The sequence below is a fragment of the Protomyctophum bolini genome (genome assembly GCF_963924005.1).
Source record: "Protomyctophum bolini genome assembly, chromosome: 1".
Taxonomy (NCBI): Eukaryota; Metazoa; Chordata; class Actinopteri; order Myctophiformes; family Myctophidae; genus Protomyctophum; species Protomyctophum bolini.
This window is the reverse complement of record NC_137862.1, coordinates 8872512-8899317: the sequence shown is the minus strand read 5'-3', so window position 1 is coordinate 8899317 and position 26806 is coordinate 8872512. Positions and strand designations below refer to the sequence as shown.

The 26806-nt window shown below is 42.4% G+C and overlaps 2 protein-coding genes across 5 annotated transcripts; both read right to left on the bottom strand.

Annotated features, from left to right (window-relative positions):
• Positions 1-3737: 3737 nt before the first annotated feature.
• Positions 3738-13567, bottom strand: LOC308313289 (lactoylglutathione lyase-like). 2 transcript variants are annotated; one of them, XM_080760332.1, is made up of 8 exons: positions 13510-13552; positions 12694-12723; positions 12085-12230; positions 10043-10125; positions 9054-9194; positions 6271-6338; positions 4657-4746; positions 3738-4071 (listed from the first exon to the last, which is right to left on the bottom strand). In XM_080760332.1, the coding sequence occupies exons 3-8, from the start codon at positions 12154-12156 to the stop codon at positions 3980-3982; spliced, it is 546 nt and encodes a 181-aa protein (XP_080616458.1). In that variant the 5' UTR covers positions 12157-12230; positions 12694-12723; positions 13510-13552; the 3' UTR covers positions 3738-3979. The 2 variants fall into 2 exon arrangements, with proteins under 2 accessions (XP_080616458.1, XP_080616457.1); XM_080760331.1 differs by lacking the exon at positions 12694-12723 and having other exon boundaries at positions 13510-13567.
• Positions 13568-17408: 3841 nt separating this feature from the next.
• Positions 17409-24887, bottom strand: LOC308315920 (calcium and integrin-binding family member 2-like). Of its 3 annotated transcripts, none has more exons than XR_013964095.1 (7): positions 24346-24887; positions 23477-23511; positions 22465-22576; positions 21879-22026; positions 20934-21129; positions 18705-18822; positions 17409-18626 (listed from the first exon to the last, which is right to left on the bottom strand). XR_013964095.1 is itself a non-coding variant. In XM_080764193.1 (6 exons), exons 1-6 carry the CDS (start codon positions 24394-24396, stop codon positions 18801-18803), a joined length of 564 nt encoding a protein of 187 aa, XP_080620319.1. In that variant the 5' UTR covers positions 24397-24887; the 3' UTR covers positions 17409-18800. The 3 variants fall into 3 exon arrangements, 1 of the variants encoding a protein (XP_080620319.1); XR_013964096.1 differs by having other exon boundaries at positions 18622-18652; positions 18740-18822; XM_080764193.1 differs by having other exon boundaries at positions 17409-18822.
• Between the last annotated feature and the right edge of the window lie 1919 nt (positions 24888-26806).

Sequence of the window (26806 nt, the reverse complement as noted above, 5' to 3'; positions counted from 1 at the left end):
AGCAGCAGCTTGTAGATCTGTCCTTTAGAAGAGTCTGTTGACCCGCATGGCGGCTGTTAATTATGATATACACATATAATAATATTATTATCGTCTAGCCTGCAGGTCCCAGCATTATAAACTGTTAATTATCATATAAACATAATAATGATAATAATGGTAATAATGATAAAAAATAATGATGATAATAATAATAATAATAATAATAATAATAATAGTATTAACGTCTATCCCGTAGGTCCAGCATTATAAACCGCATCCAGCATTATCAGCAGCTAGCAGCAACAACAGGAACAGCAGCGGCGGCCTCTGGCGGTGATGCAGGGCATGGCAGGCCGCAGAGACGCAGTGCAGAGAGATGCAGAGAACCAGAGCTTTCAGATCAGCGGCTCAGAGCAGGGAGATCAGGCCGAGAATAGAGCGCTGTGTGGCGGATAGAGGAGCTGCGGTGGCTCGGTGTTTCCAGAGGAGCGTTCAGATCAGATCAGATCAGCGGCTCAGAGCGGCTCTGCAGCCCGGGATCAGAGCGCTGTATGGCGGCTAGAGGAGTTGCGGCGGCTCGGTGTCTCCATCCCAGACAGTATTAAACGTTATTTTAGGTCAATCATTAAAAAAAAAAAAAAACATCTTCTAGTTCTGCTGATTCTTTCCTTTTTTTCCGCTCCCCGATATTCTGTTGAAGGGCCTCGTGCACGCGCCGCGCGTCTCCGTCTTCTTGCACGCACGCACGCACGCTCATCCACGCACAGACTTTTGGTTTGGCGGCGGCGCACGCGCGTCACCTGCCGTCATCAATGCATGCTGCACGCCGTAATACCCCCCCCCCGCCCCCCCATACCCTGTCTGTCTGTCTGTCTTAGTATAGGTCTACAGTCTATAAGGCACGCACGACGCCGACACACACACACACACACACACACACACACACACACACACACACACACACATTAAAGTTACATTCACAATAAATAAATGGAATAAGTGAATAAGCCTAGTGGGCCTATACTACTTATTCAGATTCCATTATTTTGTGAATGTATAACTATAAGTATAACTAAGTACTCAGTGCTATAGAGCGTCGCAGTCCTGGCCCCTTCCATGACGACGCCAGGCCCAGGAAATAATTCCCAATGCATTTTTCCCATAGACATTTCAAAACGTATTTATTTAAAGACCTTATAAGCGTCGTACGAAGCCAACTCGAGTCGTGACAAATCATGACAACAAACACAATATTTTGGACCAAACAATAATTACTAAGAAGAAAAACAACAAAGAAAGTGTTTTAACCTGCCGTTTTTTTCTTCTAATTATTTGTTCGGCCCGAAATATTGTGTTTGTTGTGATGATTTGTCACGACAAGAGTTGGCTTTGTACGAGGCTTAAAAGGTCTTTAAATAATACTGAAATGTCTATGAGGAAAATGAACACAGGCCAGAAAATATAAATAATATAAATAAATATCACTTACAGTTATAGGCCTAGATACTATAAGTATAGAGTAGCAGGGAAGCTGGAAGTACCTTCACAAAAAATACCTGGACAACGCTCCACACGTCCCAGACTCTTCTCCCTTCTCTAAAACACCCTGGACAACGCTCCACACGTCCCAGACTCTTCTCCCTTCTCTAAAACACCCGGGACAACGCTCCACACGTCCCAGACTCTTCTCCCTTCTCTAAAACACCCGGGACAACGCTCCACACGTCCCAGACTCTTCTCCCTTCTCTAAAACACCCTGGACAACGCTCCACACGTCCCAGACTCTTCGTTCTCCCTTCTCTAAAACACCCTGGACAACGCTCCACACGTCCCAGACTCTTCTCCCTTCTCTAAAACACCCGGGACAACGCTCCACACGTCCCAGACTCTTCTCCCTTCTCTAAAACACTCGGGACAACGCTCCACACGTCCCAGACTCTTCTCCCTTCTCTAAAACACCCGGGACAACGCTCCACACGTCCCAGACTCTTCTCCCTTCTCTAAAACACCCTGGACAACGCTCCACACGTCCCAGACTCTTCGTTCTCCCTTCTCTAAAACACCCTGGACAACACTCCACACGTCTCAGACTCTTCTCCCTTCTCTAAAACACCCTGGACAACGCTCCACACGTCCCAGACTCTTCTCCCTTCTCTAAAACACCCTGGACAACGCTCCACACGTCCCAGACTCTTCTCCCTTCTCTAAAACACCCGGGACAACGCTCCACACGTCCCAGACTCTTCTCCCTTCTCTAAAACACCCTGGACAACGCTCCACACGTCCCAGACTCTTCGTTCTCCCTTCTCTAAAACACCCTGGACAACGCTCCACACGTCCAAGACTCTTCTCCCTTCTCTAAAACACCCGGGACAACGCTCCACACGTCCCAGACTCTTCTCCCTTCTCTAAAACACTCGGGACAACGCTCCACACGTCCCAGACTCTTCTCCCTTCTCTAAAACACCCGGGACAACGCTCCACACGTCCCAGACTCTTCTCCCTTCTCTAAAACACCCGGGACAACGCTCCACACGTCCCAGACTTTTCTCCCTTCTCTAAAACACCCTGGACAACGCTCCACCAGTCCCAAACTCTTCTCCCTTCAGGCTCCAAAACTATAGAATGCACTTCCCATTACAATCAGAACTGCAGCCTCACTCCCAATCTTCTGCCGTAGTCTGAAAACCCACCTCTTCAGACTCCATCATGGCCCAAAGCACTTGCCCCATTAGCCCCTTAAATAGCACTTTATGTAGACTTAATTTTATACAGACTTATAGCATGTGACGTAGACGGCACTAGAATTGCATTTTATGTAGTCATAGCACTTTATAGTATATATGTATATGTATAGTTTCAAATAGATATTCCATATACGTTCTTAGCTTATACGCATGTTTCATTTTTATGTAGGCCTATGTGACGTATTGCCATGCTTTTTGTTCATGCTTTTTGTAAATCGCTCTGGATTAAGAGTGTCTGCTAAATGCCTACATTGTAAATAAGTAGGCCTATAACACTCAGTCAGTAGCCTACTCTATGACAGGGGTTCTCAACATGGGGGTCGTGACCCCAGGGGGTCCCGAAATTATTCTGGGGGTCCCCATATATAATTATCTTTTGCAACTGAATGGCTGGAAAATGGAAATTGAGAGTCTACATAGTACACATAATGATTATATCCGTTTTCAGTATTTATTTATGATGTATTTTCACATTAAGGTTATTCTAGCGGTCCAAAACACGTTGAGAACCCCTGCTCTATGGCAGCGGTTCCCAAACAAGGACCCCCAAATTGACACTCATTAGCCTGCAGACCCCTGTTAGAAAATATACGCCGGAAACCCATAATAGAAGATCTTTACGGCTTTAAAAAACCCAAACATGTCAACTCAATGTCATTGTAACTATAAGATATTCGATACAAATGTACTACTGCTGCTATGGGCCCTGGTTGGTTATACCCGGGTTCATACTGGGCCCTGGTTGGTTATACCCGGGTTCATACTGGGCCCTGGTTGGTTATACCCGGGTTCATACTGGGCCCTGGTTGGTTATAACCGGGTTCCAGCTGGATCTGGTTGGTTATACCCGGGTTAATAAACAGAAAATACATTTCCAGGTGTAGATCTGCCATTTTCAACTGGCTAGGTTGTTTTGTTGTGAGTAAATTAATGTCCTACTACAGTACATCATTCAATGTATACGAACAGTTGAACCACATTTGGAAATTATGACACAAGACAGTGAACTGTAATGATTGACGTTCACATTTATGACGAAAAATAAAGTCAACAATACCTGCAGGTGCAGGCTATTATTAAAATAATTATCACAATCATTCGTCCAACTCTATAGGTTGATCTGCATTAGACCACACCCTTGAAGTGATTGACACCATGTTGCTAGGGGGCGGGTCTATGAAGTGATTGACACCATGTTGCTAGGGGGCGGGCCTATGAAGTGATTGACACCATGTTGCTAGGGGGCGGGTCTATGAAGTGATTGACACCATGTTGTTTGGACTCAGGATCTCGATCCAGTAGCCATCTGGATCCTGAATGAACGCCAGACCCTTCATCTTTCCTGCGCACACACGCACACGGACACACAGAATGAAAACTAAATTAATAATTAGGGATGTCACGATTATGTAACTTTTTTACTTTTTTACTATTATTTGATTTTGAGTATCTGCCGATACCGATTTTTCCCTATCCGATATTTATATATTTATAGAACACTTACAACAGTCCAATACCATGATATTATGGATATAATATTGATACTAGGGATGGACGATCACGTTTATGTTGCTCCCAATCCGATTCCGATCATTTGAAAATGACGTGACAACCCTGTCAATAATCTATCAAATAAAATACAATTAACCAAATAGAAAAAACTAATTATTTTGTGTGTTTTATGTTTTATGCCACTTTGAGTGGCAGTCGGGGCACGCGCTCGGTGCCTATATATCGGGGTCTCAACTCGAACGGCGCAAAGTCGGATCAATCAAACTTCGCTCACTCGGCGGCGTGGCTCAAGTTCGCTTGAGACGGCGCGCCTCCGTCGCGGTGAAAACCGATACCTTATCGACCAGGAAAAAAACAGTCCACAGAAGCGCGGCGTGGCTATGCCAGGCTAAGTGCACAGAAGTGTTTATCTCACCGTCATCTGGTTTCTTGACAAACGTCACTCCTTGTTCTTCAAACAGTTTGCAGGCAGCGTACACATCTGGAACTGCTATACCAATATGACCTGGAATATATAGAGAATTATATGTACACATCTGGAACTGCTATACCAATATGACCTGGAATATATAGAGAATTATATGTACACATCTGGAACTGCTATACCAATATGACCTGGAATATATAGAGAATTATATGTACACATCTGGAACTGCTATACCAATATGACCTGGAATATATAGAGAATTATATGTACACATCTGGAACTGCTATACCAATATGACCTGGAATATATAGAGAATTATATGTACACATCTGGAACTGCTATACCAATATGACCTGGAATATATAGAGAATTATATGTACACATCTGGAACTGCTATACCAATATGACCTGGAATATATAGAGAATTATATGTACACATCTGGAACTGCTATACCAATATGACCTGGAATATATAGAGAATTATATGTACACATCTGGAACTGCTATACCAATATGACCTGGAATATATAGAGAATTATATGTACACATCTGGAACTGCTATACCAATATGACCTGGAATATATAGAGAATTATATGTACACATCTGGAACTGCTATACCAATATGACCTGGAATATATAGAGAATTATATGTACACATCTGGAACTGCTATACCAATATGACCTGGAATATATAGAGAATTATATGTACACATCTGGAACTGCTATACAAATATGACCTGGAATATATAGAGAATTATATCTGGAACTGCTATACCAATATGACCTGGAATATATAGAGAATTATATGTACACATCTGGAACTGCTATACCAATATGACCTGGAATATATAGAGAATTATATGTACACATCTGGAACTGATATACCAATATGACCTGGAATATATAGAGAATTATATGTACACATCTGGAACTGCTATACCAATATGACCTGGAATATATAGAGAATTATATCTGGAACTGCTATACCAATATGACCTGGAATATATAGAGAATTATATGTACACATCTGGAACTGCTATACCAATATGACCTGGAATATATAGAGAATTATATCTGGAACTGCTATACCAATATGACCTGGAATATATAGAGAATTATATGTACACATCTGGAACTGATATACCAATATGACCTGGAATATATAGAGAATAATATCTGGAACTGCTATACCAATATGACCTGAAATATATAGAGAATTATATCTGGAACTGCTATAACAATATGACCTGAAATATATAGAGAATTATATCTGGAACTGCTATAACAATATGACCTGAAATATATAGAGAATTATATCTGGAACTGCTATAACAATATGACCTGAAATATATAGAGAATTATATCTGGAACTGCTATACCAATATGACCTGGAATATATAGAGAATTATATGTACACATCTGGAACTGCTATAACAATATGACCTGAAATATATAGAGAATTATACACACATCTGGAAACGCTGTAGTAATATGACCATATATAATATAAGAATTGAGTAGAATGGAAATGTTCTGTTACCCTTTTAGTATAACCTTTTGACTGTACTTCCTGTGTAAAGTTTATAAAATATATAACTCACCAAATCCGCGAGGATCTGAGTTCCCGTTGTGATAAGACTGATTCTCATCTGTCTCTGAACCCCAGTTACTGAGAGAGAGAGAGAGAGAGAGAGAGAGAGAGAGTTTAATGTTAGTGTCAGCCGTGGTCCTGTGAGACTGATGAAAGCAACCCTTTGGCGATAAATACAGGGTTTAGCTTAAATAGGGCCCTAAGGGCTCCATTTTTGTCACCGCTAAACCCCTTATCCCTAAACTAGTTCAACTAGCCAATCTACATTGACACGTTGTGAGCTTGTAGACGGGCCATTTTAACTATTCAAAAATGTTTAGCAAAATAGTTAAAAAAAAGGCAAAGAAGTTTAGGGATAAGGGATTTAGCGGTGACGAAAATGGAGCCCTAAAGGTCATTACACACTGGCGAATTGGCGACGCGAATTGGCGACGCGAATAATTCGCAATTTGAACCAATTGAAGTCAATGCAAGCCTCCACATCAGTGGCGAATGTGCGAATGTGCGAAAAAGCGACAGTTTTCGCTCTTTATTTGTTCGCGCTGGTGTCCAATTTTGCAGATATTCGCAGGCGAACTGCAACACCTCTGACCAATCCGTCCAGGGCTAGTCATTTATATTGAACGAACGTACGCTTAGCTTGATGCAAACACGACCCCCCCCCCTCTCTCTTTAACGTGCGAGAGAGAGAGAGAGAGCGAGAGAGACGCGTCTCTCTCTCTCTCTCAGCAGGGAATCATAGCTTCAAATTGACATTGGTTGTTCAAGTCAAATTGACGTGTTGATGTTATTATGGTATTTACCATAGGCAATATGCCAATATTGAAAAAAGTTAAAATGACCAGTGAACAGGCTCATCAAAAAGGTAAGATTTGCACTAGGCTATTTCTGCTGTGCAGACCCGTTTTTGACCCGAAAATAAAGACTTTATAACCGGAATATATGCCCACATGCACGGGCGCGGCCGGTACCAATTGTATACCTATGTGGGCCGGTACGAATTAATTGGACCCCTCCATCTGTGAAGTACTGGATACGGGGTTATTAAAGAAAGGATACCAAAGCAAAGCGGGAGGGGGAGGAGAGGAGAGGAGGAGGGAGAGGAGAGGAGCTATAATCGCACAATACGCGTCGCATAGATGTGTACGGTGTATAGGCAAACGCGAATAAATTCGCCGGGCAAATATTTCGCATTTTCAGATCGCTTATTCGCATCGCGTCGCTAATTCGCCAGTGTGTAATGACCTTAACCCTTAAACCCTAACCCTTCTCTGAGGAACCTAAAGCAAAATTCCAATACACCAAATCTCGGCCACTCGCTGGTGGTGTTACGGTGACATTGGTGACCTGCTAAAATACGTGCCCATCGTGCAGACATCACATGACGTCAGTGTCCCAATGTAAATCATTGCGGGTTGTTTATTAGCAGAGTTCAACCTAGCGCTATTTAGGCCACATATTTAAAGCCTCCATGGGAGTCCACAAGATGGTCACATATTTCGGAGGGTCACAAATTTCGCCATAACCAGTGGTGTCATGCTCGTAGAACGCAGTACTACGCCGTGGTACCAGTCGTTTTCTGACGTGCACGTGCAGGGACGTGCACGGCGTGAGCGGCATGCACGCTGGAACGCGTCACCACCAGACTTTCCAAGACGCACCAAGTACCCAGTGGTCTAGGTTTACTCGCTAGTGTGCAGTAAATATGTTTGTCTGACTATTTTAAGTCTACTTTTGTGTTTGTGTGTCTAAAACTCTCATACACTATTTACATGTAACAATAGGCTTAGACTATGCAGCCGTTCTGTGTGCATGCCGCGATGCACGCACGCGCGTGTGCGTGACATTGACAGTGCGTGGTACAAAAAGTCACCATGACACCACTATGCTGGAGTGATGGAGTGTGAGTGAGCGAGTGACCAAGAGTTTGGGTATACTATAGGGCTGACTTTCGATCACAAAGGAGCTGGCCAGATGTATGGAGAACCGAGATGACTGGAGACGACGATGGAGGGCTCGTCTGAGGACGACGTAGAGAGACTTTCGATCACGTATTTTATTTGATGATCGATCAATCTAAATAAATTTGTTTCGATCGGCGACGCTTCGAAACCCAACGGGGGGGGGGATTGCGGTGCGAGGCGCGCGATGCGATGCGAGCAGTGACTCTTTGGCTTAAACAACGATATAGCGGAGAGAAAGGCATGCATGGATTGGTCTCATTTATTTTAAACAATAAGCAACAACTGTTGCAGCCTTCATGAAAGCAGTGACGCACAAATAATTAGGCTTAATAAAACATACGACCGTAACAATTCAACTGCCTGACACAGGCATTACCTCTCAAATAAAAAATATATATAATCCAGAAAATGTAGGGATTTAGCTTCTCTTCCGATTGAAACTCAGATGTGAAAACACCAAAAAAGCACCACCCGACCGTAACATGAATGAACTCTTTATTTTTTCTTCTCCTCTTGCCGTAAATAAAGCGTCATTTAATCGAGGCCTTATTACTTTTGATTAATTGAACATGCAGGGGACCCTCTTGTAAACCAGTGTAATGCTTAATTGGGTCGTCCACTCAGTTAACAGTCTTTGTATTTAGTTTGTGCTTGAAATGTAGCCTACTGTAATTCTGCAAACTGTTAATACATATTTAAATCAATCAAACTCACAGCAGCAATTGCGAGGCGCACGCATGCGTATCGATTGAACATCGATTAATCAATTTTTTTTGTGTCAGCCCTAGTATACTATTTATAGGCTTTCTGAGAATCCTCCTTCACTTACTGGGTCAGTTCTATCGTAGCTCGTCTGGAGAAGGTCCAAGCGGTCTTCTCCTTCACGTCAGCAGGAATCTCCTTCTTGTCTTCAAAACCAAGGAAGAACAACGAGAACCGCATGGCCGGGAAGTCAAACTTCTGCAGGAGACTGGAGGGATGAGCCGCAGGCAGACAGACAGGCAGGCAGGCAGACAGGCAGACAGACAGGCAGGCAGGCAGGCAGGCAGGCAGGCAGGCAGGCAGGCAGGCAGGCAGGCAGGACAGACAAAATTCCAAACATTACTAGTGTATATATTATATAAGAAATTTACAATGTTGTCATTTACGAGAAGCTCGTATGCAGTGTATGTCATTAACAAAAACAACATTTCATTAACTCTTCCAATGTCAAGCCATTTTCACCAATCTTTCAAGACCCATATAACGTCTATCTATAAATGTGCCAAAACCGCATGAGTTTTCCTGATGTCATAAACGGTCAGAATCAGCTTTTGTTGTGTTCGCTTATGTGCTAAAGAGTGACTTTGAGAGCTGTTTCCCTGTTACAATGGAAGTCATAGAGAGCCTATATTTTATTTATAATAGTTACTATTAAACTGCAAAACGGAGCGAAATAATTCATGGAATGGACTAGTTTGCTCATAACGAGGTAAGAAAAAAAAAACTCTTTCTGAGGTCCACACATGCTATACAGCAAATATATGTATTGACACCGCTCAACCATTTTGACCAGCATTGAAAGCGTGACCAGGATCCTAACCTAGTAACCGTCGCCAACGTCGTATTGGCCAATAACGGGCTTGGGGTGGGACTTGACAAACGGCTAATTGAACACACCTGATCACCCTCCAACAGGCACTGTTCTAGTCATGTGATGTGACAATGTCACAAAATAGTTCAAATGAAACATCTAGCTCTCTATACTTTACCCAGAAAAAATAAAAACATTTCTAGCACACTTTAAAATAAGAATAAGTGTAATAATAATAATCTCACGTCATGCCCAGGATCCTGGTGTAGAAGTCCAGGGATTTGACCGGATCTTTAACTCTCAACATGGTCTGTTGCATCATGAAGTCCTGCGTGCAACACACACACACACACACACACACACACACACACACACACACACACACACACACACACACACACACATTTTAATCATTTATTTATGTCCACATAAGAGATACAAATACAAGGACACAAATATTTACAAGGTGCCGTACAGAATGCAGTCAGCAAATCCCGAACAAATAAATACCCACACACCCTTCAGGGGTACAGGTAACAGCGTCTTCGCCATATTTGGCGGCTACCGATAGTGGAAGATATTGCACAGAATTTCGCAAGCCGTTTGGCTGCTTTTTTCGGCATCCCAAGTTGTTGGAAGCCTCTTACGACCAAACTGTGTACATGTCCTAGGCTGCCGAAGATAAACACATATAGATTGCACCTATAGCCTAGTTCAATGATGGACTGGAGGAGCGGCTGGTACTTAATGACCTTAGTCATAAAGGCTTCCTCTAAGCTAGAGTCAAAGGTGCAGGCCATTTCAAGAATGAAAACTGATTTGTTCTCTTCATTAACCACAACAACATCTGGTGTGTTAGCAGAGAGATGTGCAAAAATGTCAGTACACACACACACACACACACACACACACACACACACACACACACACACACACACACACACACACACACACACACACACACAATGTGTGTGGTGAATATAGGCCTACACATTACCACATTTAGTTAACCTTTTAATTCATTGACGTTTTCAGCAGCAGGTAGGGCATAAAATGTGTGCAAATTAGTAAGGCCAGGCCTCTGGCCAGCCCAGGTAGGGCCAGCTTTAATTGACCTATAGCTAAGCCTGGTTAGCTTGGTTGTTCAGTTTGACCCACCAGTTTTGGAGATATGGCTTATAGAGTAATGTCTTGCAGAAAACAGCAAGTTGAGAAAACAGGCTTGAAAGGTTCACTTCTGTGGACTCTAACATTACACCTAGCTACATGTTTAAGCATTTATTTCATATTTACATGTCTTCTGTGGTCTCTAACATTACACCTAGCTACATGTTTAAGCATTTATTTCATATTTACATGTCTTCTGTGGTCTCTAACATTACACCTATAGCTACATGTTTAAGCATTTATTTCATATTTACATGTCTTCTGTGGTCTCTAACATTACACCTAGCTACATGTTTAAGCATTTATTTCATATTTACATGTCTTCTGTGGTCTCTTAACATTACACCTAGCTACATGTTTAAGCATTTATTTCATTATTTACATGTCTTCTGTGGTCTCTAACATTACACCTAGCTACATGTTTAAGCATTTATTTCATATTTACATGTCTTCTGTGGTCTCTAACATTACACCTAGCTAGTAGCTACATGTCGATTTCAGCTCTGACACTTATTTCAGACTCTAGTTACTAGAGCATGTCTGAAATAAGTGTCAGAGCTGAAGTCAATAGCACAGGCAGACTCTTCACATACTAGAGTCTAGTATGTGAATAGTCTGCCTGTGCTATTAACTCATTTTGGATTAAAAGAAAGTGTGAAAAAAAATAAAGTTTTTCTCCTCTGGTGAAAAGCTGGAATTTGCGCAATGGCAGGCTCTGAGTCAAATCTGGTCACATATGGAATGTCAGAAGAGGTCAGCTCCATATATGGAGAGAGGTCAGATGTAGAGTTGCTGGCTGGCTCCATATATGCACATCTAGGTGATGATCCAGTCTTCTTCGCCATATATGGAGCGTGTCACGAGGCGTGGCGGTCTGGCAGCCATAATGGGAAGCGTGTCACGAGACGTACGGACGGACTGACAGGTTTTGCAGGTCATAGGTCATACCTTGGCCATAGGACTAACAGGTTTTGCAGGTCATAGGTCATACCTTGGTCGTAGGTCTAACAGGTTTTGCAGGTCATAGGTCATACCTTGGCCATAGGACTAACAGGTTTTGCAGGTCATAGGTCATACCTTGGCCATAGGACTAACAGGTTTTGCAGGTCATAGGTCATACCTTTGTCATAGGACTGCCATCCTTGCAGGCCGCCGCCACAGCGTCATCGGTGAGTCCCGTCATGTCACTCATAGTGATCAATAAACGATCAATCAATGTTTTTATAACAGAAGCACCTGCAGCTGAAACACCCTCTGCTGCTGCACCTGCAGTGAAACAGAGATACATGTTTATAAAGTTAATCTGAGAACGGAATCGCCTGCAGTGAAACAGAGATACATGTTTATAAAGTTAATCTGAGAACGGAATCGCCTGCAGTGAAACAGAGGAGATAAATAAAGTTAATAAACAGAGAAGGGATAGGGTTAGCAGCTGAAATAGCTCAGTTTGTAAACCTCATATATCTACATTTAGCTCTGAGAAGGTTCCAAACGCTTAAAGAGAATGTGTATAAAGTAAATCAGTGTAACAGAACACAAGCAGAGAAACCAAATGTACCAAACATTAGCTCAGTGTTCCATACATAGACATAAAGAAAGACATATAAAATGGTTCCACCAGCAGATCCAACATGTATCAACAACACAGGCCAGGGTTAGGCTTAAAGAATATGTTTATAAAGTTAATCAGTTTAACAGGACAGAAGCAGGGAAACTATATGGGACCCACTGTTAGCATGAGATTCAGATCCAACCGCTTCTACAACAACAAAACAGTTAAATGTTTATAAAGTAAATCAGTTTAGGCAGAAAGAACAGACTCACAGAGAAGAGAAGCAATAATAATAATAATAATAATAGGCGACATTGTGTCATGTTTCAGGGCTACAGATATATCATACCAGTAGTGATCAGACCGTCTCAGCAACAATTAACACAGTTAAACGTTTATAAAGTTAATAAATGGATAACCTCACTGTTCTAATCTGTTCTGATCCAATTCCAAACGGTTCAGATCAACACCACCACCCACACCCCCACAGTGCAATTGATTGATTGAAATATGTATTAACAGTTTCAGTTTGCAGAATTACAGTACATTTGAAGCACAAACTCAATACAAAGACTGTTAACTGTGAGTGGACGACCCAATAAAGCATTACACTTGTTTACAAGAGGGTCCACCTTGTTCAATTCATCAAAACATTTAGAAACGTACAAATAAAAAGGGAAAAGAAACATATACAGTGAGGGGGAAAAGGGGTGGGCGTTGGGGGATTCAGATTTTACGGGGGCCAGTTTGGAATTGCAGCCGAAAGGGAAGGGAATAAGTTTAACAGAACAGACTCAGACAGGGAAGAGAAGCAGCATAACTCTATGACCAGCAGATCCGGTTAATTAAATCAACAACAACACAGTTATATATATTCATGTTGTTTATAAAGTTATAATAACTATAACTTTAACAGAGAAACCACCAGGGTTCTAATGTTCACATCCAAACAGTCCAACAACAAATATAAAGTTAATAAACAGAGAAACCCACCGTTGATAGCAGAGGTTCTGTTCAGATGATCCAACCGTTTCAGCAACAACCAAACAACACAGCGTGGCAGCTTAGATGACTTCCGTCTTCCGCCGGAATTTCAAAATAAAGCGTTCTTTGCAAAAAATAAATAAAAGCTTAATTTATGCTGTGTCATCGCCGAAACATATCAGATCTACAAGCTGAAAACGCGTCGCGTAAAGTGGCGTAAACGATGCGTTTTCAGCATGTAGATCTGATGGCATCAACGGCGTCGTTAAGGAATTTCACAATAAAACGTTTCACAACCATGGTCACAACGGTCACAACAAGTTAACACTGTCAAAATCCGTTTAAACCTTAAACGTTTATTTTTAATAAATGCCTCTTAATTATTTTATAATGAATCTATGATTTATAATTATGTATTAGGTTGTGTTGTGAACTTGTGATTTTTATTTTATTTTATTTTATTTTACAACTGACGTTGTTCTCACTTCTGCCAGCAGATAGCGCCAGATAGTATGTTTTCCATTGATAATAATTATCTTCTCTGGCAGATGGAAACCTCATTACTGTATGTCTAAAGCTGTTACTTTTTGGGAACTGTTTTCCATATTGATCCAATTTATTTAGTCACAAGGTGTGAGGTAGGGTAAGTGTGTATGTGTGTCAACACACACATATGCCTACATATTTGTTTAATAAAAAGTTAAAGCACTATATCTTGTGATAGTAATCATCCGTATAGTGTTTGTTCATGTTCAGTAACAATGTTAATACACTATAGCTCTATATTATATATTATATATTGTATATTATATTGTGACAGTAGACAGTGTCACAGTAGGCTAATCATAGAGTGTTTGTTCAGTAGCCTAACAGTGTTAAATATAGCTCTATATTGTGACAGTAACCATTGCTATAGACTAGAGTGTGTGATACTCTATGGAGTATCAGAATATAGATCTATTTAAAACTTATTTTCACAAAAAGAAAATCACTGTCTGAAGGCCTGTTCATACCCCAGCTGTAGGTGATATAAGGTGACCACCACAACGGTGGTTAGTAAAAACAGGCCTTTAACTTATATACCCTTTTCAGTGCAAACACACACAAACACAGACACACACACTCTCTTAACCACTTAAACCCATGAAGTATAGGCAAAACGGGTGAAATATCTGCTAGCTGCGCCACGTGCACACTCCTCCACAGTGGGTTAATAGGTTCTCTGCAGGATCTGCTGGGCACAAAGCCACGTGCACACTCCACGTGCACACTACAGCTCGTCCACAGTGGCCACGGAGATATGGAGACAGTAAAACAGACTCCAGTAACGACTCTCTCTGCTGCTCAGCCAAGCATCAAGACTGCAGCAGCTGCCCTGCATGAAGGCTGTAACCTATAGCAACCACTGGAACATAGCAACCAATCAACCACCTATAGCAACCATAGCAACCACTGGAACATAGCAACCATAGCAACCACTGGAACATAGTCATATCAAAGCTTGACTATACTGTAACTCTTTCCTTACTGGCCTATACCGACATGTGCACTTAAGTCTCTCCAATTGATTGGCACCTGGTCATTGGGGAGTGTTCTGCAGGAGTAGGATGAAGGCCCTGCATCCTCCCGGTGGCAGTAGGATGCAACAGCATGTGACAACACAGAACAATGATTGAAACTACATGGCGGAAAGTATAGCTACATCAGCCACAGTGTCTTTGGGCTTCTATAGCTTCGGAGTGAGCAGGAACACTTCACAGATATAAGAACGGACCGGTTTATAAAACATCTGCACAGAAACATTGTTTATTTTAGGTGTAGAACAACAGAAACGTAATTTAATTCAGGTGTAGAACAGCAGACACATTGTTTATTTTAAAAGCTGTCCTACATAATCAGCATGTAATTAAAGCAGGAGCCATTCTACCAGCTTAAAGGTACATGAAATATCTGGCTTGTGAAAAAGGTTACAGCTCAATATTGTGATAGTAATCATGGCTGTATAGCAGGGATGTTCAACCAGTGGTCCATTAGGCCGGTTCCAGGTGGTCCCCAGCTAAATGATGGAAGAGTTGGTAACCAAATGGACCCTTATTATTAGAACGCTTTGAGAGTGTAAAATTAAACCAAATGGACCCGAGTTAAATTATTGTTAAACATCTGCATTTTGTTAATTTACAATTGAGCAGTTGAGACGAATAAGATTCTAAGTCCATAATTTATTCGGACCCCTCCCCGATAAGGCCCTTATCCATAATGTATACAATACATTATGGATATTAAGTATCGAATAGAATTTATAGCAAATGTAGAATCATTGTTATTTTGATCAACGTTTGCCTGTTATCTCCATGGCAACACATCAATACAGCCTGTCCTAAAGTCGTCTCTTCGGTGCTACTGAACATTTCTGACGAGCTGAAATCATTTGGGCACTACAGCGGTAAAATAGGAGTATGTATCCCATGGACACGTATACATATGGTCCGATATGCAAGCAGCAACGCAGCACCCTATATAGCCTACATGAGCTCTGTCTCCTGGTTGGATACAGTTGGTATCCCGACCTGAAAATGCATGTTCTCTTTAATAAAAGAGCTGGAGAGACTGGGAGGGAGACTCCTGCTGCGGAACATGCACTCAAATAGCAACGATTACTATCACAGGATAAAGCTATTCAACACTATTTATAGTGTGACATTAATGAAATGAGTGGACAGACAGACAGACAGACAGACAGACAGACAGACAGACAGACAGACAGACAGACAGACAGACAGACAGACAGACAGACAGACAGACAGACAGACAGACAGACAGACAGACAGACAGACAGACAGACAGAGCCCTTCTATCAACTGAAGAACAGTCAACTATGATTGTCATTATGCTCATCATGAACAATTAATTACTAGAAGCGTGTATGTATACATCATGCAGTTCATCAAGAAATATTTGCATAGCTCTCGCCTGTGTTGGCCTTTAACCCTAAGCCTGTACTAAACTGTGCTTTTGATCCTTCGACACTTTGTAACCATCAATGTCTTTAAATCCATCCATCTTGTTTTGAAAGGTCAATCCTTTTACAGTTCAGACATTGCGCATCCTGAGCCCCTTGTTGTCCTTAAATGGTTAAATATCTGAGAGAGAACAACGCTGCCTGGCCATTGGTCGTAATCCAACCTCCTCGTTGTTACTCTCAAGTTGTACAGTTGTGACCTTACGTCGGGGTGGTAGTTAGGTTAAGGTTAGGGTCTACCATATGGGAGTTAAGGTTAGGCATAGGGGAGTTAATGTCAGGGTTATGGGTAATCATATGCCTACCATAGGGGATGGGTCGTTAGGGTTATGGCTAGTCATGGTTATGTAGGAATGATTATGGGTAGGGCTGGTACGGGTACAGACGGTTAAGTTAAGGGTAGGGCTGGTAGGGGTACAGACGGTTAAGTTAAGGGTAGGGCTGGTACGGGTACAGACGGTTAAGTTAAGGGTAGGGCCGGTAGGGGTACAGATGGTTAAGCTAAGGGTAGGGCCGGTAGGGGTACAGATGGTTAAGCTAAGGGTAGGGCTGGTACGGGTACAGACGGTTAAGCTAAGGGTAGGGCTGGTAGGGTACAGATGGTTATGGTTAAGGGTAGGGCTGGTAGGTACAGATGGTTAAGCTAAGGGTAGGGCTGGTAGGGTACAGATGGTTATGGTTAAGGGTAGGGCTGGTAGGGGTACAGATGGTTAAGCTAAGGGTAGGGCCGGTAGGGTACAGATGGTTAAGCTAAGGGTAGGGCTGGTAGGGTACAGATGGTTATGGTTAAGGGTAGGGCTGGTAGGTACAGATGGTTAAGCTAAGGGTAGGGCTGGTAGGGTACAGATGGTTAAGCTAAGGGTAGGGCCGGTAGGGGTACAGATGGTTAAGCTAAGGGTAGGGCTGGTAGGGTACAGATGGTTATGGTTAAGGGTAGGGCTGGTAGGTACAGATGGTTAAGCTAAGGGTAGGGCCGGTAGGGGTACAGATGGTTAAGCTAAGGGTAGGGCTGGTAGGGTACAGATGGTTATGGTTAAGGGTAGGTTAGGGTATTGGGTTGGGGTTAGTTGAGGTGTCCTTGTCAGCATTCGTGGCCGTGGGGCTGCCGGGGAATCCCGTAACGTCAAGCATCCGACGGATGTTCAGATCCATCCCAACTGTTCTGATTCCACCACTGAAGTCTTCTCAGCTCTCCTGAGGTCTCTATCGATACACAAACGTAACGGATGGGAAGGAGACCTTGTTTGTTTGAAATAAACGAGATAAACTGTACATTCCATAAATCCAGTGAAGAAGGGTGTAGATTAGCACTATCGGTATCAAAATTAGCCCCTAGTGGTTCGTTTTTCTTTTTTTCTCACTTTCCCACTGTAAAAGGAAGAGGTCGCTTAATACGTGATTAAATGACAGGGAAAAACCATCATGCAGGTTTATGTCTTTTGGAAAAGTATCAGCAGAACATCAAAAGGCAGACGGACGAACGGCTGTTTCTTACGGAAAACAAGAAGAAGAAGAAGATACTACAAGAAGGTTCTGTATAGAAAGGACTAAGAACTGTGAAGATATTCTACTCTGAAGGATTAACTGTCAAGTACTTCCACTCATCTGAAGAGCTCAACTACTCTTGTCAAGTACTTCCACTCATCTGAAGAGCTCAACTACTCTTGTCAAGTACTTCCACTCATCCGAAGGTTAGGACAGGCACTCTGTTGAGGTTGAGGTGATCCAGCGGTTCATTTGAAGCTTGCAGGTCGTCATGACCTCACTTCCGCCCAGAGGGGAAGTGGAACATAGACCAAAGATCAGGGAGCTGAAGACCCATCATCACTGAAGACCACCCAAAGACCATAACTGAAGACCTCCACTGAAGACCATCACTGAAGACCACTTGAAGACCATCACTGAAGACTACCTGAAGACCTCCACTGAAGACCATAACTGAAGACCACCTGAAGACCATCACTGAAGACCACCTGAAGACCTCCACTGAAAACCATCACTGAAGACCATCACTGAAGACCATCACTGGAGACCATCACTGAAGACCACTTGAAGACCATCACTGAAGACCACCTGAAGACCATCAGTGAAGACCATCAGTGAAGACCTCCACTGAAGACCATCACTGAAGACCTCCACCGAAGACCATCACTGAAGACCTACACTGAAGATGATCACTGAAGACTACCTGAAGACCATCACTGAAGACCACCTGAAGACCTCCACTGAAGACCATCACTGGTTGAAGAATCCACATCATCCACGGCTCAAAGGAATCTCCTCAGATTCGTATATGGAAAGTGCTGCAGTAGAAACAAAAAAAGGCATCGTTTTAAAACGTGTGGAAAAACATTTATAAACAAAGATGTTTGATGTGTTTTGTATCAAAAGACCCTAAAAGTCCAATCTGAATTATTTCCTGTCAAACAAAAACAATGTAAGCAGAGATAATATGGCGGCCAAGCATACATTTGCAGACTGGAGATGATGTCATTTTTTTGTTACGCTGATTGGCTTAATGGGGTTGTCCATCAACGCTGTACGGCCAACTAAGCAGGGTCCAGACTCCGCACAAATTAATTTCAAGGGGGAATGATTATCTCCGAATGTCATTCGTTAGGAGTGAATAGAGTTGATCAATTCATACAATCATATAATTGGGAAATCCAAAGGTCAGAGGTCCTTTGACAAATCATTGGGAGCTTCAGTTCTTAACCGTTACCCATGACCCTCTACATTTTATATTGACGAATTTTGTGGAAAAACAAGGTGAGGAATAGACAATGCATTAATGCACTGCCTTGCCCTTGTTGCATTAATTAACAAATGTAATGCGGCACTGCCTTGTTGCATGTTTGTGTAACAGAGTTTAGTGGGTTCCACTTGCTCCATCAGTAATGACATTTCTTATTGGTTAGTGGGCGGCACCTCATTGAATAACATGTCAGTCTAACAGAGACATGCCCATGGTAAGATGTGTTCCTCATCACACTGTATTTTCAACAAGAGTCTGTATTTAGAGACTCCGGTCTCTAAAGTGCAATACCTCCCGCTTCAAGAACAGCACTTATCCCGAGGCTGTCCGCCTCTTGAATGCTGACCCTCTTTTCACTCGCACTTTACAGCGTGAAGCTGCTTTGTAAAACGATGAACTGTGATGAATTGCTATTTATTTATCAACATGAATTGTAACGTTTTGCATTCTTCTTATTTATTGGTCCCCCTCATATGATGTCTGTACTTTTGTATCGTGTTCTGTCTGATTATGTGGTGTGAATATGTGTATGTATCGTATGTATGTTTTTAGTGCACTGAAACAAATTCCAATCAACTCTGTTGACATGGCAATAAAGTCTTGAATCTTGAATCTTTACTGTGATACTGTGATGAATACTAGTTGTTCTAAACATGCTAAATGTACCAACATGAAGTGGTGCTTATGTTTTCAATTCATTATTTTGACATACTAAACTGTAAACTCTTTATAAAAACATGCTCTTGGTCACACTGTTAATTCTGTTATAGACGTGCTGAGGATTGGGTGTGTTACACAGACAGAAACTGACCATATACGTCTGTGTATTTACCAGGTACATTGTGTTGTTATTTATTTTAAATCTGTATTGTATGTTTATTGATTGGTGTCAGTCTATGAGACATGCCCATGACGTGTTGAGGTTTGGGTGTGTTACACAGACAGAAACTGACCAGATACGTCTGTGTATTTACCAGATTAAACTGTCAACAAAGAGAGAAGTCGTCCGGAACTTCATTATTCCACAACACAACGCAGATCACACGTTACATTTGGTAGGGTCTTAGAGTATATACGAATAGAGGCGGCACCCGGAGGCGAAGTGGACATAGTGGCCGAATTTGGTATTGCAGTTTGGACCCAAACACATGAACGCGCTGGTCCGTTGACTATCATTGCGCACGTTCATGATGACACGTGAACGCTGTTTCATACGTGAACGCACGTGAACGCGTGCAATGATAGTCAATGGCCAGCGCGTTCATGTGTTTGGGTCCAATCCATCCCAGAATGCACTCTGTTCCTACCCGGAAGGAGAAGTGAAATCGCCTCATGCGCTTTAGAGCAACTTAATGCAAGTGGATGGAGGAGAACTCGGGTGCCATCTCTATTCATATATACTCCAAGGTTAGGGTATACCTGGGGCCACCTGGGGCAGCGGTGGCCGAACGGTTTGCGGAGCGGTCTTGATATCGGAAGGTCGCTAGTTCGTATCCCCGGACCGGTTACATTAAAATTACCACCGCTGAAGTGCCCTTGAGCAAGGCATTGAACCCCTACCATGAAATGTTCTATGAGCAGGGCCTGGCTGTAAACAAGTTCTTGAGCTTAGTCCAGTTACCCTGGGTAAACATAGTAACTTTGCTTTGCTTTGCTTACCTTAAGAAGTCGGGTGCTTTAGAGATCATGTTCTCAAAGTCCTGGAAGGACAGCTTCTTGTCTCCGTCCAGGTCGGCCTCCTCCATGGCCTTGTCACACACCAGGGTGACCTCTTCAGGGGTCAACTCTCCTTTGGCTAGCTTGTTGAGAGTCTTCTCCAGGTCCTCTTTGCAGAGGAAGTTGTCCATGTTGAAATCTATAACAACACAAAATAATCTAATTCATTAGAGTCTTCTCCAGGTCCTCTTTGCAGAGGAAGTTGTCCATGTTGAAATCTATAACAACACAAAATAATCTAATTCATTAGAGTCTTCTCCAGGTCCTCTTTGCAGAGGAAGTTGTCCATGTTGAAATCTATAACAACACAAAATAATCTAATTCATTAGAGTCTTCTCCAAGTCCTCTTTGCAGAGGAAGTTGTCCATGTTGAAATCTATAACAACACAAAACAATCTAATTCATTAGAGTCTTCTCCAGGTCCTCTTTGCAGAGGAAGTTGTCCATGTTGAAATCTATAACAACACAAAATAATCTAATTCATTAGAGGCTTTTAATTAGAGGCTTTGTATTTTTTCGAATTGGATTTTGGTATACGAGTGAATCAATGATATAGTTACTAAATAAATACAATGTATTTTTTTTCATGGTCATGAATACTTTCTGCTTCCAGTCACTAGTCTCATTTCTCATGTCATAATATTCTTTTTTGAAAATTATGGTCCCATTTATTAAAAAAAAATAAACCAAATCAATAATTTTTTTTTTTAGCTACTTAACCCAGACCAACCGATAGCAATTTTAGGAATATTCAGGTAGTCTGTGTATACTGTATACTCAAATTTGTGCATGAGAAAACAACCAGATGATGGTGAAGACGGCGATCTTTCACAATAACTAAAATATCGCCAAAGACCTTGGCGGTAAACAAAGTTTTAACGGAATTACCGTATATCTTAAAGGCGTAGATGGTTTTAACCCCTCGCGGTGACGTCTCACACAGGGCAGAGAACATGTCCACAAAGTCATTGAAGGTCAGGCTGCCCCGCCCGTCCTCCGAGAAGGTCTCCACGATGCGCTCTCTGAACGGGTTCTCCTGAAGGGGGCGCAAGAGAGACGGACCTTTATGGATATATTAGATACAGACAGACAGACAGACAGACAGACAGACAGACAGACAGACAGACAGACAGACAGACAGACAGACAGACAGACGGACGGACAGGACCTTTAAGGACATAACAGTGCATGATTAAAGGTCTGTGCAGTATATAGGCTAACGTGACCATTATCCATCCATCCATCTTCAACCGCTTATCCGTAGTCAGGTCGCAGGGGCAACAGCTCCGCCAGAGAGCTCCAGACTTCCACCTCCAGAGCAACATTAGTAACTTCCACCTCCATGGGGGATCCCGCGGCGTTCCAAGGCCAGTTTGGAGATATAATCCCTCCATTTTATCCTTGCCCGGGGGGTCTCCTCCCAGTGCATCGAGGACCTCCCCTAGGCAGCCTGCCTGCCTGCGTGTCTTCTTACCTTCAGTTCAGGCATGCTGATGATCAGAGCCAGAGGAAGTTTGACGTCTGGATTGTTGGTGTAATCCATGGGAACCAGCTGAGGAGCCAGCTCTCTGTACCGACCATGTAATCTGTAAAATAAATGTAATATAAATACACGACATGTAGAGACAATTGAAAAGTTAATTCATCACTTGGGGAGACCAGTGTGTGTGTGTGTGTGTGTGTGTGTGTGTGTGTGTGTGTGTGTGTGTGTGTGTGTGTGTGTGTGTGTGTGTGCGTGTGTGCGTGCGTGTGTGCGTGCGTCATTCATTCATTGCGTTCATTGCAGCTCAAAAGGCTTCACAGACATAGAGAAAGTCCCAGACACAGAAAATCCACTGAATGTTCAAAGTTCAGGTTGTTTGGGTGTAACTGAGGTCATAAAAGCTACAAGAAAAACGACATAAGAAGAAGTAGGTTGGGAGCCGCGGCTTATTGTTGTAGTCACGCACGCACGCACGCACGCACGCACGCACGCACGCACGCACGCACACACACACACACACACACACACACACACACACACATACACACCCTGAGGTCCCCATAATGTGATATAAAAGTTGCACTAAGAGCATTTTATTGAATATTGAAGCATTCTCATTTGATTCTGTCTTCAGGTGTTACATCAAACTGATGCTTCTGAGAGCAATGATTCAATTACTATATATAATTATGTGTGTACAGTATGTGTGCGTGCGTGCGCACGTGCGCGCGTGCGTGGGTGTGCATGTCTGTGTCTAACCAACCTCATGTACATAACTGCAGCTGCTATGTTGTAAGGATGTAAGGAAAGGAGGTGAGGAAAGGTTGTAAGGCAAGGAGGTAAGACAAGCAGGTAAGGAAATGTTGTAAGGAAAGGAGGTAAGGACATGTTGTAAGGAAAGGAGGTAACTAAGGAGTGGTTATAAGGCAAGGAGGTAATGACAGGTAAGGGGAAAGCTGTAAGGACAGAACGTAAGGAAAGGAGGTAAGGAAACATACTGTACCTTAATATTTCCTTCCTGGTAAAGAACGTACAATCCTGAAGAGAAAATAATAAATATACAATTAACACTGAGTATAACTTTAGACAGACAGACAGACAGACAGACAGACAGACAGACAGACAGACAGACAGACGGACGCACAACTGAAGTGAAGGCCTGACTTCGTCATTGTGTGTGTGTGGTGTGTGTGGGGTCACGTGTGTGTGTGAGCTACACTTCCTAACCATCTGTCCGTTGTACCAAGACATCAGAGACACATACTTCCCACAGATTACAACCACACACGGAGATTTTGAAAACATGACCAATGACAAAAAACTCCCATATCTGCTGGGCAAAGTAGCCTACAACAATGTGCAAACACAGCAGCAAGATTTGTGAGTTGCTGTGATAGGAGAAGGATATCAAATGGAACACAACCACCCTAAAGACTAATCGTTGTGTATATTCCTGCACTATACCTGCATGCATCGAGTGATCTTGGTACACAGAAGTTGATCTATTGAAGATTCTGACCTTCAAAGTACATAATTTTTGTTTTGATTGTATTGCTGTATTGTTGTATTGTTCTTTCTGCTTTGGCAATGTAAACGTATGTTTTCTCATGCCAATAATGCCCTTTGAATTGAATTGAATTGTGTGTGTGTTTGTGGGGGGGGGGGGGCATTATTATTGCAAACCAGGGCGGATCGGCTTTCAGAGCGCACGCACGCACGCACGCGCACACACACACACACACACACACACACACACACACACACACACACACACACACACAGCTTTATTTTCTGTTAGCTGCAAGCAAACATGAATATTCAACGACAGATAGCCTACATACATTCACATTAAAATATGAATATGAATCATACCTGGTAAGCTTCAAACTGTTCATCGGTGAAGGTGCTCTGTTTGTTTCCCATTCTACAGTCGGTCCATGAAACATTCTATCATGTTTATAATAATAAAAATAATAATAATAATCATATGTCATCATTCTATCGTATAAGCGTCATCCTAGTCCTATTAAATGAACCCTACTGTATGCGTTCTATCATAACCGTCACAATATAGTCCCACTAAATCAGGTTATAACGGTTCACGTCATAACGGTCTCATCATCATCATCATCATCATCATCACATCCTCACTGCATTCCACATGAAAGGCGAACGTTTCTCCCCGACAGCCTCTCCTCCCAACGGTCCCCCGGAAGCTCTTATTTACACCACGGAAGGAGCTTTTCTTTTAGACCATTATTACGGTGTTTTCTTTTTAAAGCCTCCCCCGGCAGTCGGCGCCGTGAGTTAAAGCTCTGCTCCGCAGTCCGCTAGCTGTGAGTAAAGCTCTGATCCGCAGTCCGTCGGCGCCGTCAGTTAAAGCTCTGCTCCACAGTCCGCTAGCTCTAGCTGCACCATTCCTTCTCTCTCCTCCTCTGTGATGTGAAGACGTGTTGTTGTTCTTGGAGGAGCAGTTGCAGCCGGCGGCCGCCAGGCGGCGTCGTTTGCCCGTGGTGGAAAGAACATACACAATTACACACCCTTTGATTGATTGATTTAAATATTTATTAACAGTTTGCAGAATTACAGTACATTTCAAGCACAAACTCAATACAAAGACTGTTAACTGTGAGTGGACGACCAAATTAAGCATTACACTTGTTTACAACAGTCCACCATGTTCAATTCATCAAAACATTTAGAGACGTACAAATAGACACTTCAATATAGTCAAAGAACAGAACAGGAATTCATCATAAAGGAGGTAAAAAGGGAAAATAAACAGTGAGGGGAAAAATGGGGGGCGGTGGGGGGGATACAGATTTTACGCCACTTGTAAAAACAAGTCTTATAGTGCACTTTTATGGTTTTAACCCAGGGGGGCAGTCAGACAGATATTCTGTGAAGCCACTAAGGAAATCGGGACTTCCTGAAAGTCATATAATGGCCTGTTGTGGCGCTGTCATTGGGCCCAAAAACCCCCATAGCTCCATAGAGGCCCATATTTGGGCCCAACTTCACCTAGACTGTATTACCTTTATAAACATGGTCATGAATACTTTCTTCTTCCAGTCACTAGTTTAAAGTCTCATTTCTCATTTTGGAAAATTATGGTCCCATTTATTAAAAAAAATGACCATAAAGTCGCGTATGTTCTGAGGGGCGTGGCTACCATTACAGTCTATGATCGGGATCCCCCCCCCGCTCGAGTCAAAATAAAAACCAACGAAGAAGAAGGGGGAAGTCCCGCCTCGTTGTCTGGGCCAGCCAATGGCCAGCTGGGCCCAAACGGATCTAGAAATATGGCGACTTACAGTTCAAGGACTAGCAGGCTTCATTTTACGTCCATATTAGACCCGGAGAACGCTTTGTCCATATTTCTTTACAGTCTATGTTTTATATAGTATCAGTTTCAATCAATCAATCAATGCTACATCATTATTCACACTGCAGTGTAAAGTATAAAAGACTATTACTCAAGTAGCCTACTGTACTTAATAATAGAACACTTTTGAGGGATTTTTACTTTAAAGGTATATTCAGTGATTTAACTTATTATTTCAAATATCACTTATTTTTTTTGTTTTGTTGTGATAATCCTCCCCACTAGTGTGCTGCTGAACATATAAGGAGTTCCTCCCTGTCCCCAGTTAACCCCTGGGATAAAAAAACATATATGAGAATACATTGAGCTGTATTTGGGTAAAGTGATGATTGATAATATGAGAACACATTGAGCTGTATTTTTGTAAAGTGATGATAATATAAGAATGCATTGAGCTGTATTTGGGTAAAGTGATGGTAATATAAGAACACATTTCTGTGTGGAGTTTGCATGTTCTCCCCGTGTCCCCTAGGGTAGGTACCCTCACAAAAACATACATTAATCCTGGTCTCTAAACTGCCTCCCCCTGGCCAGCCGGGGTGCCTGATGGAGGGGAAAGGAACTGGTTGGAATAACGTGTTCCTTCCACGCGCTACGTCCAACCAGGGAAACTCCCCCCTGTCAGGTGTAAAGGAGCAACTTGGACACTCAGGCATGAAGGGAGCATGAGTTTAGTCCGTTGCTCTCCCCAGGTTGGCGGAGGGTGTGTAGAGCCCAGGATCACAGTAGATGATTGGCACAGGGGTGAAAAATGGCTTACAAAATCGTGGGATAAAAAATATATATAAAAAATAAAAAAAAACACATTGAGCTTTTAGGTAAAGTGATGAGATATAAAAACTATCCTAGGGATGTGCCGATGAGACATTTTTAAAATAATTGTGTCCATTCTGACAAATACAGACCAATCTCCAAGTGAGATGTAACTGTAATACCTTGTGAGCTTGT